This window comes from Malus domestica, chromosome 09, assembly GCF_042453785.1.
Source record: "Malus domestica chromosome 09, GDT2T_hap1".
In the NCBI taxonomy this organism is placed as follows: Eukaryota; Viridiplantae; Streptophyta; class Magnoliopsida; order Rosales; family Rosaceae; genus Malus; species Malus domestica.
The window spans coordinates 10,314,212-10,327,823 of NC_091669.1; the positions used below are offsets into that span (position 1 = coordinate 10,314,212).

The following is a 13,612-nucleotide window of genomic DNA, read 5'->3' on the forward strand; positions in this document are numbered from 1 at the left end:
TTGATTGATCTTTAAACTTCAGGACTATGGAAGTCCTAACTGTATTTAAGCTTCTTGAATATAGGCATGACATGTGAATCATTCTATTATATATCAATTGACAATGTACAATACGATTAAGAGGCTCAAATTTACATGTTAAATTCTCTGAAATACGTTACTTTTGGACCGTTATATTTTAACTACATAGATCACACTATTTTTTTTTTTTTAAATTGGGACAATTGATGGTAAGCACGGTTATCTACCTCTTTCGAAAGTCAGAAATACTCACAGAGACATTTCAGTCTTCTCTAACTACAGTCAATTAAACTCACCAACTTGGAACCCCAAATCCGAATACATGTTGAAGTCGAACTTGGGATCTAAGTTGGTACAGCTGTAAAGCCGCCGTCTAAAGTTCCAAAAACTCGTGAATATTGAATGGTCTAGATGTTTGCATACAACCATACAAACATTATTCAAATCTCCTCTCTCAAAACAAAATTAACAAATTAACACACATCAATGTCAACACAAAGACAAACCCTCCCACCCTATTATCTTCCCAAAACCTCGATCCGAGAATCCAAAGATGACGCTAATTACACCATTAATCAACTAATCAACCCTTAATTAATTCTACTAATCCGCCAATCGACCGACCCCCTTTTTTTTGGTCGAATCCCCCAACACAACAAACGGACTTAACGACAACCCCAAACGGAGTACCTAACGAGGAGGATTCCCAACACGAGTCAACTCCTCACACCCCCACACGCTCGCACGTATCCCCTTCCCCCTCTAAAGTTATCAAACTTTCCGTCTCATTTTCTCTAATTTGCTCACTTTCTCGCACTTTCTCTCTAACCAAACAGTTTTCTCTCTCTACTCTCTCTCCTCTCTCTCTGACAAAGCTTTCTGCAAAACTCTCACTGTACATGCGTTTGGTTGTCTTTCTCGCTTTTCTTTGTCGCTTTCCGCCCGAAGGCTTCCGAGCTTTTTATATTCTCTCTATCGACAATCACACACTTCCTCCTTCCTCCTCCTCCTCCTCCTCTACCAGTCATGCTTCAGAGCTTAGTTCCTCAATCCCCAATCACCGCCGCCACCCCTAACAATAACAACCCTACCTCCTCCTCCTCCTCCATGAAGACCAAGCGCGTCGACCGCGACCTTGCCGGCAGTGGAAGCGGCGATTCCGACGCCGAAGACCCCTCCTTCACCAAACGCCCCAATTCCGGCAGAAATTTCCGCGAAAGAACTGCCGACGATCGTGACACCGAACCGGTGGCGGAGGGCGAATCGGACGGGTTGAGACTGTTGGGGCTTCTGCTACAATGCGCCGAGTTCGTCGCCATGGACAGCCTCGACGACGCCAGCGACCTGTTACCTGAGATCGCGGAACTATCATCGCCGTTCGGGTCGTCGCCGGAGCGAGTAGGTGCTTATTTCTCGCACGCGCTTCAGACTCGCGTGATCAGCTCCTGCTTAGGTACCTACTCTCCGCTCACCAACAGAACCCTAACGCTTGCTCAGTCGCAGCGGATCTTCAACGCTCTCCAATCCTACAACTCCATCAGTCCGCTAGTCAAATTCTCACACTTCACGTCCAATCAGGCGATTTTCCAGGCGCTGGACGGCGAGGATCACGTCCACGTCATCGATTTGGATATAATGCAAGGCCTCCAGTGGCCAGGATTGTTCCACATCCTTGCATCGCGGTCGAAGAAGATCCGATCAATGCGAATAACCGGGTTCGGGTCCTCCTCGGAGCTCCTCGAGTCGACCGGGCGGAGACTCGCTGATTTCGCGAGCTCGCTCGGCCTGCCCTTCGAGTTCCAGCCGCTGGAGGGCAAAATCGGGAGCATAACCGACCTAAGTCAACTCGGAATCAGACCGAGCGAGGCCACCGTGGTCCACTGGATGCACCATTGCTTGTACGACGTCACCGGCAGCGATTTGGCGACGCTGAGATTGCTGGGCTCGCTGAGACCGAAGCTGATCACGATCGCCGAGCAGGATTTGAGCCACAGCGGCAGCTTCCTGAGTAGGTTTGTGGAGGCCTTGCATTACTACAGCGCGCTGTTTGATGCGCTCGGGGACGGATTGGGCGCCGACAGCCTGGAGAGGCATATGGTGGAGCAGCAGCTGTTCGGCTACGAGATTAGGAATATCCTCGCGGTGGGCGGGCCGAAGAGAACCGGGGAGGTGAAGGTGGAGAGGTGGGGGGATGAGTTGAAGCGGGTCGGGTTTGGGCCCGTTTCGCTTGGCGGGAACCCGGCGGCGCAGGCTAGCTTGTTGCTTGGGATGTTTCCGTGGAAGGGGTACACTTTGGTGGAGGAGAATGGGTGCTTGAAGTTGGGTTGGAAGGACCTCTCCTTGCTTACAGCCTCTGCCTGGCAGCCGTTGGATTGAAATACTTTGACCAGCATGATACGGTGGGGAGGAGGACTTGTTTTTCACTTGGCTGTAATTCTTTGAAGGAGAAAAACATTGTAGTTAGGTTTTTTTCGGTTCCTTGTTATATGTTTAAAGAAAAGAAGAGAGCGGTGCTGTCTACGCATCTATTTTTACTTATCACATATTTCTTGTTAATTTTTGTTCTTTGAATTTTTGTGATTTATTAAATTCGACGGTGAAAACTGAAATGGGTGTGTAGATAACATCATCCGAAAAAAAATAAAAAAAAATCCATAGGTCATGGGTTGTTATTATTGTTATTATTTAGGAAGTGAGAATCATTTGGGTTGTTAAATTAGGTGCAATTGTTTAACTCATTGAAGAGTTGAATGTGAGTTTTGATGATGCAATGTCATGAGAGGATGAGGATTATGATATTTGGCTTGGTGGAAAGTTGCAATCAAACATGGGAGACAAGACTTATCCTCCTTTGTGTGCTAAATAATTTTAGGGATCAATAGAAATATTAGTGTTATATGCTACGGTAAGTTGTCTGCACGAATTATAAAATTATGATTGAGACTTTAAATGTGATATATCAATGGTATGATACAACGCTTAGAACTAACTCACGTACACGACTAATCTTTTTAGGTCCCATCATCCTATATCTAACATGTGTGGGGTAAGTGAGTAATTGGAATTTGGAGATGGCCTAGTCCCTACAAATGAAAATGAGTGCACATGGAATTGTACCCTAGAAAATGAAACCTTGTCTCACCTTGTCTGAAAATCATATAAGCTCGGTGTGCTTCTCTTCCTCTCATAGTTGCACATCAGTTCTTGACAGGTTGATTGGAAGGGAATTCCACACACTTAACTCATATGATAGTGACCTTTAAATTATTTCAATCCCAATTTTACTAACATGAATCATTTTTCCACCATTTTTAATCAAGTTTTAAACACTTGCTAACCTCCTCATCTTACCATACCAGCATACCTCTATGTCAATATGTCAATGAGAAAATTGGATTAATTGAAGCTTTTGTTCTTGAACTAAAAACTTGTGAGTATTAATTCCTGATTTTGTTATAATGTGGAGTAATGATCATTTTGTCTAACTCCGTTAGAACTTCCATCCAAAATAAAGGATCTAAAGTGTGGAAGATCTAAACGGAGTTAGCCAAAAGGATTGTCACTTCATATTATAACAATTTCAGGAATTAATGCACATATTTTTAGTTTAGGACTAAACCTCCAATTGAGTTAAAGTTCAAAGACTGTTGCTCTAATTATCTCATATGTGAAATGTGGAAGCCATTGTGCCAATAGCAAAAGAAGGGTGGAAGCTTTCGCACAGAAATGAATTTTGTACACTTTTTTCTCATAATGCATGCTCACATTTATTTATTTCTCTTATTTCTTTTGTTTTCTTTATTTGATCTGAAAATTAAATATAAATAATGTGTGAAAATCATCTCCCTTCTTTGTACTTCTCCATGAAAAAACTTTGTTTACTTTACGAAAAATTCTATTTTAATCATTGTCTAAGATTACTGTTTGAATAAAACCTTGTCTAAGATTAAAAATTAATTTTAATTCTTGGCATTTAATTGTAATTTCTGAATATTAAATAGGTTGTATTAATTTGTAGGTTATATATTGATTCCCATAAATAATAAAAATGTTATTTATCATTGTTCCCACAATAAGAAAAGTCATATTATCGTATATTTTTCATTGTGCATGAATTTCTCCATATATATGTATATGCAGATTACGTACATATGTATGTTTAGATATTATACTTACGTACAAACACATTTGTACATATACATTTGTCCCGAAACTTACGTACCAATACTTATGTACCTATGAGTAAAATAAGGTACCTAAAATTATGTACCGATACTTCTGTAATTATGAATAAAATAAGGCACCAAAAGTTATGCATAAATTGTTTTTGTTTTGTTGTTGAATTTTTTTTAATAATAATAATTTGAATTTTGAATGAATTTGTATCTATTAATACGATTGGAGCACAAAAAATATACATTAAGTACGAATGGGCAAAGAATTTCAAATGTAAGTTTATAAATAATAATAATGTGCTATAATTACTTAATATGATAAGTTTTAAAAATAAGGACTTATATTAGATTTTGAAAACTATTCAGATTAAAATCTAAAAACAATCTTATTGAAGTCCTAATATCTAAAAGTACCTTTACTTTATAAGGTAATATATTTACATGTTTTCTTTAAAAGGTAAAATAGTTATTCACTCTAGTATTTAGTACAATAGGGTCTTGTTATTGACATTGGGCCGAATAGGACCCGATCCTTAAGGCTCGTTGTGGGCCAATCTAGGTTTAAAATGAAATCCCCATGACCTACCGATTTAAAAACGAGTCAAATAAAACCCGCTATACGATCGGATTGGGCTGGCCTAAGACCTTAAAATAGGACTAAACTCGGCCCGCCTATTAGGGCCTTGGCTCTTTTTAACAGGCCTAGTACAAGTAAATCATTAGCTAGTTGTTTCAAAGGGTAGTTATGATTTTTAAGATCGGTATAATTTCTTTTTAGGTTTTTGAGATTTGAAATTAATATAAGTGGTTCTGAGTTTGTCTACCATCAATCATTTTGGTCATTCTGTGAAAATTTTCTATTAAATTTGGATTAAAACTACAAAAATACTCCAAATTAGTGAACATGGGCCAAAATGATTCAACAAAAACTAAGAGTATTTTTGTCATTTTATCCCCTGTTAATTTGGCAGCTACCTTTTTCCTTCTTATATTATGAAACCCCTCCTGACTTCTCTATCACTTACCTCTCTCTATATCACACACACACACACACACAGTTGGGGTCGTTGCTCTAGATGTTGTTCTCCTGGTGTGAAACCAATTGTTTCCATAGTTTTAGAATTTTGCTGATCCCAAGTACTCCATCTCCATCATTGCATATGGGAATATAGAAAGCAAAGAGGAAAAGGGAAGCCGTGGGTTCTTGCTTTAGTTTCTTTCTTGCGCACTCAACCATCCCTTGGTCAAGCTCTAGACGAACTTTCAGTGTTGAGTTGTCACAAGTAGGTTTTTAGTCATAACTAGACAACCAAGATAGACATCCTTCTCCTCAGTCAGACTCACCAGTATCCATGGTTGGAAAATGAAGAAGTAATCAGAGTGACAAATGGCTACGGTTGCGGAAACCGGAGAAAAAGTCGGTTACCTTTTGAATCATAGAATGAATAAGTAGAATGAATAAGGAGAGGCATGTTGATGTCCAAGCCACTCTTATACTACTCCTTACCCCACCTCCTGTCACTTAAAGGGCGAAGTCATTGAAGCAAGTCTAAAGGTCAAAGAATGATCCTTGAACGCTACTACCCATCCTTACTAATAGTATAGTGTAAGCTAGGTTTCCTTACTCTAACAGAGATTTTTCACGGAATGATCAAAATAATTATGATGGACAATCTCAAGCATATTTATATTAATTTTAAATCTTAAGGGCAAAAATAAGAAGTTATAACCGTCAAATCCCATTTTGGCTAAAAGAACAAAAAAAAATTCACCAGTTTGACAAACTGGTTGACCTTTCCATTTTTCTCAACACAAAAATCCATCAAAAGCCCGCACGGACGCTCGTTTCTCTCTCCCAAATAAAACCATCGCTCTCTGTGTTCCCAAAATCCTCCAACGAACTGAGTGAAATCACCAGAGGCAAGTAAGTCATCTTCTTTCCACTCTTCTCCTTCGAATTCTTTCTGGAAAATGCAAAATCTTCACCACTACATATTAAATTATCAGAAAAATTTCCAAAATATTCACAGGCTAGTAATTTGATTGATTAATTGATTGATTATTTTAGTTAATTAGGATGATATCTTTGGAGGGTTTCGAGCCCGTAGCTGTTTCTCCCCAGAAACAAGACCCGGCATGGAAACACTGCCAAGTTTTCATGAAAGACCAACCCAATGGGGTTAGAGTTGAGTTGAAAAAGTGTATATATTGCGGCAAGTTGTTTCAGGGTGGTGGGATTACTCGGCTTAAATCCCACCTTGCCGGTCGGAAGGGCAATGGCCCCACCTGTGAGCAGGCCCCGCCGGATGTTAGAATCGCAATGTTGCAGAGTTTGGATGATGGGATTGCAGCGTTTAGGCAGAGGAAGAGTCGAATTGTTGCTAACCCGCATTGTGGCATTAGCGAAATTGACGGTTCATTAGGCGAAAATGGAGAGTATAAATTGGTTGTAGGACACTTTTCGAATGCGGTGGTGAATGATGAGGAGGCTGGTGGGATGAGTGGGAATGGAGGAATTAGGTTAAGTGATAATTTGACGAATGTGCCCCTTGAAGTAGATAATTCTTACAGGAGTAATGCTCAGCAGGGATTAATTGGAGTGCCCAAATTGGATTTTTCGGTAGATGAAGAGGAAGATGGTGGGACAAGTGTTGATAGAAGAGTACAGCGGAGGGGTAGACCTTCAGGTGGTGCTACCTGTTCTGGTTCAGTTCATGCTGGTGTTACGAAATTGAGTAGTGTTTCAAATCCTTTTCCTATTTCAGTAGGCAATGCTTTTCCCAATTCAAATTTATCGCAAAACGAAGAAGAAGTTGGCATCAAACTGAATCAGGAAGATGTTGGATTGAGTATTGATAGAAGAGTAAGGCGGAGGGGTAGACCTTCTAAAGCAGCAACTGGTTCAGTTAATGCTGTTATGAAATTGAGTAATGCTTCACCTCCTGTTCCCATTGCATTAGGTAATGCTTTTCCCAATTCAAATTTGTTGGAAAATGAAGACGTTGGCATAAGTAATACAAATGTGAGTGTGAAGAAGAGGGTAAGGGATGAAAATGCTTTTGGGGCTGCGAATGATGGAACCATCGGCAATGATTACGAGGTAAAAAGGTTGAGCATTGAACAAATACATATGGCAATTGGTCGGTTTTTGTATGAAATTCAGGCTCCCCTGGATGCCGTGAAGAACTCTGTTTATTTCCAGCCAATGATTGACGCAATTGCCTCTGGGGGAAAGGAGACTGTGGCACCCTCATATGATGACATTCGGGGTTGGATGTTGAAGAATGCAGTTGAAGAGATGAAAAGTGAAATTCAACAACACAAGGAAACTTGGGCGAGGACAGGTTGTTCTCTTCTAGTCAGCCAATGGAATTCTGAAAAGGGAAGAACTTTGCTAAATTTTGCTGTGTACTCTTCTGAAGGAACAGCCTATTTGAAATCTGTGGATGCTTCCTACTTTATTTTTTCCCCAGATGCTTTGTTTGCATTTTTCAAGGAAATGGTGGAAGAAATTGGAGTGGTACATGTTTTGCAAGTCATTACAAATACTGAAGAGCAGTTTTCTGTTGTTGGGAAGAAGTTGATGGATACGTTCCCTACCCTGTACTGGTCTCCCTGTTCCACTGCTTGCATAGATTCGATTCTTGAGGATTTCGGAAAAGTTGAGTGGATAAATTCTGTAATTGAACAGGCTAGATCCGTTACAAGATTTATCTACAAACACGTTGTCATTTTGAACATGATGAGAAGGTATACGTTCGGGAATGACATTGTTAGGCTGGGGGTATCTAGGTTTGCAACAAACTTTATGACGTTGAAACAAATGGCTGGCCTTAAATATAATTTGCAGTCGATGGTTACTTCAAATGAGTGGATGGGCTGCCCCTTTTCTAAAACACCAGAAGGATCGGCAGTGTTAGATATATTCAGTAATCACTCATTTTGGTCTTCGTGCATTTTGATCACCCGTTTAACAAATCCACTCTTGCGAGTTTTGAGAATTGTTGGTAGCCAGAAGAGGCCTGCGATGGGATATGTTTTTGCAGGGATGTATCGAGCAAAAGAAACAATCAAAATAGAACTTGTCAAGAAAGAAGAATATATGGTGTACTGGAACATTATAGATCACAGATGGAAAAAACTGTGGGATTTTCCCCTTCACGCTGCAGGATTTTACCTTAATCCCAAGTTCTTTTATGGCTTCAAAGGAGACATGCATAATGAAATTGTGTCGAGGATGTTTGACTGCATAGAGAGATTGGTTCCTGATATAAAAGTCCAAGATGAAGTAATCAAAGAGATAAACTTGTACAAAAATGCTGTTGGAGATTTGGGGAGGAATTTGGCAGTCCGAGCAAGGGACAATCTGCTTCCTGGTGAGAATGGTTCATTAGAATGCTTTGTTATTTTGTGTCGCATGGTTTCTTTAGTTACTTGGCTATACATGTAGACCAAAGGTAATTAAGCCATATTTTAACTCGGTTTTAACCTTTAAATAATAGAATGATAGATATGATAAATTGCATAAAATATACCCTGACCATCTATTTTTTATTTTTTGTTTAAATTCGATACGAGAGCTCCTATTTTGAGGATATGCTGCACAGGGTTGGATGTTCTTGCATCTTTTGGCTCATTTCTTTAAACTCTCTGTTTGTCTTAGCTGAATGGTGGTCTACATATGGTGGTGGTTGCCCAAACCTTGCACGCTTGGCAATTCGTATTCTCAGTCAAACTTGCAGCTTAGTTCCGTGTCAGGATCATCAGATTCCTTTCGAACAGTTGCACAAGACAAGGAACAGCGTAGAACATCAGCGGCTTAATGATCTTGTTTTCGTTCAATACAACCTCAAACTAAAACAGAAGTAAGTGGAAACCATAGGTTCTGTTGATTTGTATTTCCAATTTCTTTGGTCAAAGAAAACAGATCTTTTGCTAATCAACTGTCTTATAGGGTTCATAAGCACAAAGAACAGGAGTACGCGGATCCTATATCATTTGACCGCAATAGCATTGCCGAAGAGTGGGTAGCAGAGATGGAGATGCACCAAGAAGACACTGAAAATCCTGATTGGATGTCACTTGATCCCCCCTCTGAGAACTCGAGGCTTTTAGAACTTTCGGTTGATGAAGTTGAAGAATTGGGTTCAGGTAACTAAGTTTGTATGGTTTGTAATTGATCGTCGAAGATGTAATCTTTTCTACATCTTGAGTTAAACTAGACAGTTGGTCAATGTACAGGGTTTGATGACAATGAAATTTTGAGCGGATTGAAAGTGGTTAAAGAAGAATGTTAAACACAACGCTGTGAGCCGGCAGGACAGAATGCAAAGACAAGCATCTTTATGAGTTCACCACACCACCGTCACTTTCTTCAAGTACCTACAGGAAGCAAGGCATCTTAGCAAACTCGCATGTCTAGAGATACTGCTCGTGCCGATTATATTCTTTCCCTGGCATTACTGCAGAGTGACGGAAAGTAGGAGGAAAAATATGTGATCGCCGCCAGCCTCCAGTGATGTGAATTGGCTCGGCAAGTTCCTGCAACAAACAATTACAAGTAGGTAGTTCACATGGTAGAAAAATGGGGCTTTGTAGCTGACAATCAAAAATAGTTGCCGAACGAGTTTTCAGTTTTCAATTTAAAAAAAGAAATATAAAAACTGAAAATTAAATGCTTATCCAACGGCCCTGAAGTAATTTCATTTAGGGATCCGACCATATGACTCACAAACAACTGAGACCGTCCTCTTCTTTTCGTATCAACAAACAAACAAATTCTTATATTTCCGAAAGCATCTGCAACCCAATATACAAACTAAATACAAACTTGAATAATACATAACCATCTGTGTTTTGCCTTGCAAATAGCCAAGGGAATAGCAAAAACACAAAAACTTGATCTAGTATCGTTTCCCAAGAATGAGGCCGATGATCGTAGACACCACAGCCACTCCCACTCCCACTCCCACGATGAACTTAACGCTCGGCATTGGGGAAGCCTTTGCCTCCCTTTCCGCTGCAGCCGCCTTAATGCTTCCAACCTACAATTCGTCTGAGTCAGAAAGAATATTTAAAAGATGAATGTGCCCCGTTCTTTGGCCGCCCAAGAGCTTATCTGTGGATTTTTTTTTCATGGAAATTGATTTCTACCTCTTTTTGCAGTTAAGGTTCAGTTTTCACCAATTTTTCTTCGAGTTCCTTGAGAGAATTCTGCAACAAAGGTTTCTCAGCAACCTCAGCCTTGAGATTTTCACCTCAGATTTTAAGGCAGCTTCTGCTTTTTGTTCCTTGAGCTGTTCTTCCAGGTTAGATATCACTTGCTGGAGTTCCTTGTTAGTATTTTGATGCACTTCATTAAGCAGGCGGTTCTCATCCATAAGTGAAGATATCTGTGGCAAACAGATGTAGCTAATAACCATAAAGCAACAATATTTAGCCGCAAAATAATTACAAAAAAGTTTGGTGCAAACCTGAGATTGTAGTTTCTGCCCTTCAGAAGAATGCTGCTGCGTTAAATCTTCAATAGTCCTTTTTGCAGCCTGAAGTTGTTCAACTGATCCGTCCTTCTCAGCAACGGCAGTGGAAAATTTTGCTTCAAGGTCACTTAGTTTGGACTCGTATGTAGACACATCTTCTTTAAGCTTTATATTTGCCTCAGCTAGTTTTCTGCTCTCTTCTTCAAAGTGAGCTGACTTGGTTTGCAGTTCCTTGAGAGAATTCTGCAATAAAGGTTTCTCAGCAGCCTCAGACTTGAGATTTTCAACCTCAGATTTTAAAGCAACTTCTCCTGCTTTTTGTTCCTTGAGCTGTTCTTCAAGGTTGGATATCACTTGCTGGAGTTCCTTCTTAGTATTTTGATGCACTTCATCAAGCAGGCGGATCTCATCCATAAGCGAAGATATCTGTAGCAAACAGATGTAGCTAATAACCATAAGGCAACAATATTTAGCCGCAAAATAATTAAAAAAAAGTTTGGTGCAAACCTGAGATTGTAGTTTCTGCCCTTCAGAAGAATGCTGCTGCGTTAAATCTTCAATAGTCCTTTTTGCAGCCTGAAGTTGTTCAACTGATCCGTCCTTCTCAGCAACGGCAGTGGAATATTTTGCTTCAAGGTCACTTAGTTTGGACTTGTATGTATACACATCTTCTTTAAGCTTTATATTTGCCTCAGCTAGTTTTCTTCTCTCTGCTTCACAGTTAGCTGATTTGGTTTGCAGTTCCTTGAGAGAATTCTGCAATAAAGGTTTCTCAGCAGCCTCAGCCTTGAGCTTTTCAACCTCAGATTTTAAAGCAGCTTCTCGTGCTCTTTGTTCCTTGAGCTGTTCTTTAAGGATGGCTATCTCTAGCTGGCGCGAAGGCATCTGTGGCAAACAGATGTAGCTAATAACCATAAAGCAACAATATTTAGCCGTAATATAATTACAAAAAAGTTTGGTGCTTTCCAGAAATTCCAGAAAATCCATTAGCTTCCAAATCTCTCTGGCTGAATGTTTCAATGGCTTCTTGCAACTTCGTTTCAGCTTCCACAATGCGGGCTTCGGAAGCAGAATGAAGTTCTAAGGCTCTCGAGTGCTTATCTGTTAATTCTTCAACAGTGCTCTTGTGCAAAGGCTCTGAACTGCATCCTAACATCATGTGTAAAAACAAGCAAGAGGAGGCACCAACTCATTAGTGGGTGAAGTCTTTTGGCAGCGTCCCGACTCCAAACCAAAACAAAAATAAAAAGATGCAGGACAATTCGAAGATAATACCTGGTGACTGGGAAGGCGACCGATCATCCAACTCACGGACAACCAGCTTTGCCCTTGGATCAACAACTTCAAACAAATCTGAGGCCAAAGGAAAATGTTACAAACTTTACACATCAAGGGCACAAGAAACGTCGCAGTAATACAAGGAACTCTGACGTGGAGCTTCTACAGGGATGATCTATATAGCAAACGATCGTAGATATGTATAAGATGGGTGGTGCAGGTGCTACAATAGGGATTTTGACTATTAACTGCTTGATCAGTCGTATCCTATGGACCAGACCGAACTGACAATACCTGGTTGACACCCCAGAAAAACACGACTGATCAAGGGCACATGCTAATATGAATAACTAGCCAGATTTCTCCGGCTCACTTTCATATCATATTTGCAGAATTCATGAAATGCGGATTCCCCACTATATACAATATATTCGAAACTACTATTTAATCGCCCTTTTTCTGTTTCTAATGACTCCAAATTGAAATTTCTATTTCAAAATGAAGTTCTAAACACAATTCAATAAAGAAACGCCCAATGGCAGTGACATCAGAATCACCAAACATGCAAATCCAAACTTAACCCGGTTTTCGCAACCATATTATCCATAAAACACCTCAAATAATTACAATTAGTGATTAAGCATAAGATCAAACCTAAAAAACAATTCAAATCCAAATGCAAACCAAATTAACCAATGGAGCAGCTTCCACGGAAGAAATGGGAGAGATTAAAAGCTCGAATTCGAGAGATTGCCAAACCAAAACGCAATGCATCAAATTGCCAAACCAAAAAGCAATGCATCAAAACCATCCCCGGATTAGATTCTTACTTAGCTGTTAAGCTTGGGATGTTTAGTGATTGGTTATATATATTCTTAACTATCTGTTGAAGAAATATAAATCTTGACAGAAAGGAAGAACATGAAAAGGAATCTTGTGTGAGAAGATAGAGCTTAGAATCTTTTAGAGAGATTTTTTTAGAGAGAAAGGTTTCTCAGCAGCCTCAGCCTTGAGATTTTCACCTCAGATTTTAAAGCAGCTTCTGCTTTTTGTTCCTTGAGCTGTTCTTCAAGGTTAGATATCACTTGCTGGAGTTCCTTGTTAGTATTTTGATGCACTTCATTAAGCAGGCGGTTCTCATCCATAAGCGAAGATATCTGTGGCAAACATATGTAACTAATAACCATACGGCAATAATATTTAGCCGCAAAATAATTAAAAAAAAGTATGGTGCAAGCCTGAAATTGTAGTTTCTGCCCTTCAAAAGAATGCTGGTGCGTTAAATCTTCAATAGTCCTTTTTGCAGCCTGAAGTTGTTCAACTGATTCGTCCTTCTCAGCAACGACAGTGGAATATTTTGCTTCAAGGTCACTACTACAATATTAGCTTTAGGTGTCGGATGATGGTGGCGGTTTAATAAGACATTATGTCGGATAAGAGATATCTGACACATCATTCAGTTAGTGTCGGATAACAATGAAATCATGTCGATTATATCTGCTAGTATTTTTGAATTTTTTTTATAAATATTTTTAACATATTCCGGCGGTTTTTAAGTTAATGGTGGCGGTTATAATTGACAGAAATTGACTATTTTATTATTTTAAAATATTATATTGATTAAAAATAAATAAATAAATAAACATATGGTTTAAATAT

General features: G+C 39.6%; 3 protein-coding genes across 3 annotated transcripts; 2 read left to right on the top strand and 1 right to left on the bottom strand.

The window, feature by feature from the left end:
• The first annotated feature begins 843 nt into the window (after positions 1 to 843).
• LOC103421262 (scarecrow-like protein 23) lies at positions 844 to 2,662 on the top strand. Its single transcript, NM_001328841.1, is given in 1 exon segment — positions 844 to 2,662. A coding segment is annotated over 1 exon segment (1,350 nt). The 5' UTR covers positions 844 to 1,047; the 3' UTR covers positions 2,398 to 2,662.
• A 3,352-nt stretch (positions 2,663 to 6,014) lies between these two features.
• Positions 6,015 to 9,877, top strand: LOC103421263 (uncharacterized). The gene is made up of 5 exons (XM_029108122.2): positions 6,015 to 6,120; positions 6,273 to 8,572; positions 8,860 to 9,061; positions 9,151 to 9,347; positions 9,438 to 9,877. The coding sequence occupies exons 2-5, from the start codon at positions 6,274 to 6,276 to the stop codon at positions 9,491 to 9,493; spliced, it is 2,754 nt and encodes a 917-aa protein (XP_028963955.1). The 5' UTR covers positions 6,015 to 6,120; position 6,273; the 3' UTR covers positions 9,494 to 9,877.
• Positions 9,867 to 11,662, bottom strand: LOC103421270 (uncharacterized). The gene is made up of 4 exons (XM_029108128.2): positions 11,183 to 11,662; positions 10,670 to 11,101; positions 10,350 to 10,588; positions 9,867 to 10,240 (listed from the first exon to the last, which is right to left on the bottom strand). The coding sequence occupies exons 1-3, from the start codon at positions 11,660 to 11,662 to the stop codon at positions 10,376 to 10,378; spliced, it is 1,125 nt and encodes a 374-aa protein (XP_028963961.1). The 3' UTR covers positions 9,867 to 10,240; positions 10,350 to 10,375.
• Positions 11,663 to 13,612: the final 1,950 nt, after the last annotated feature.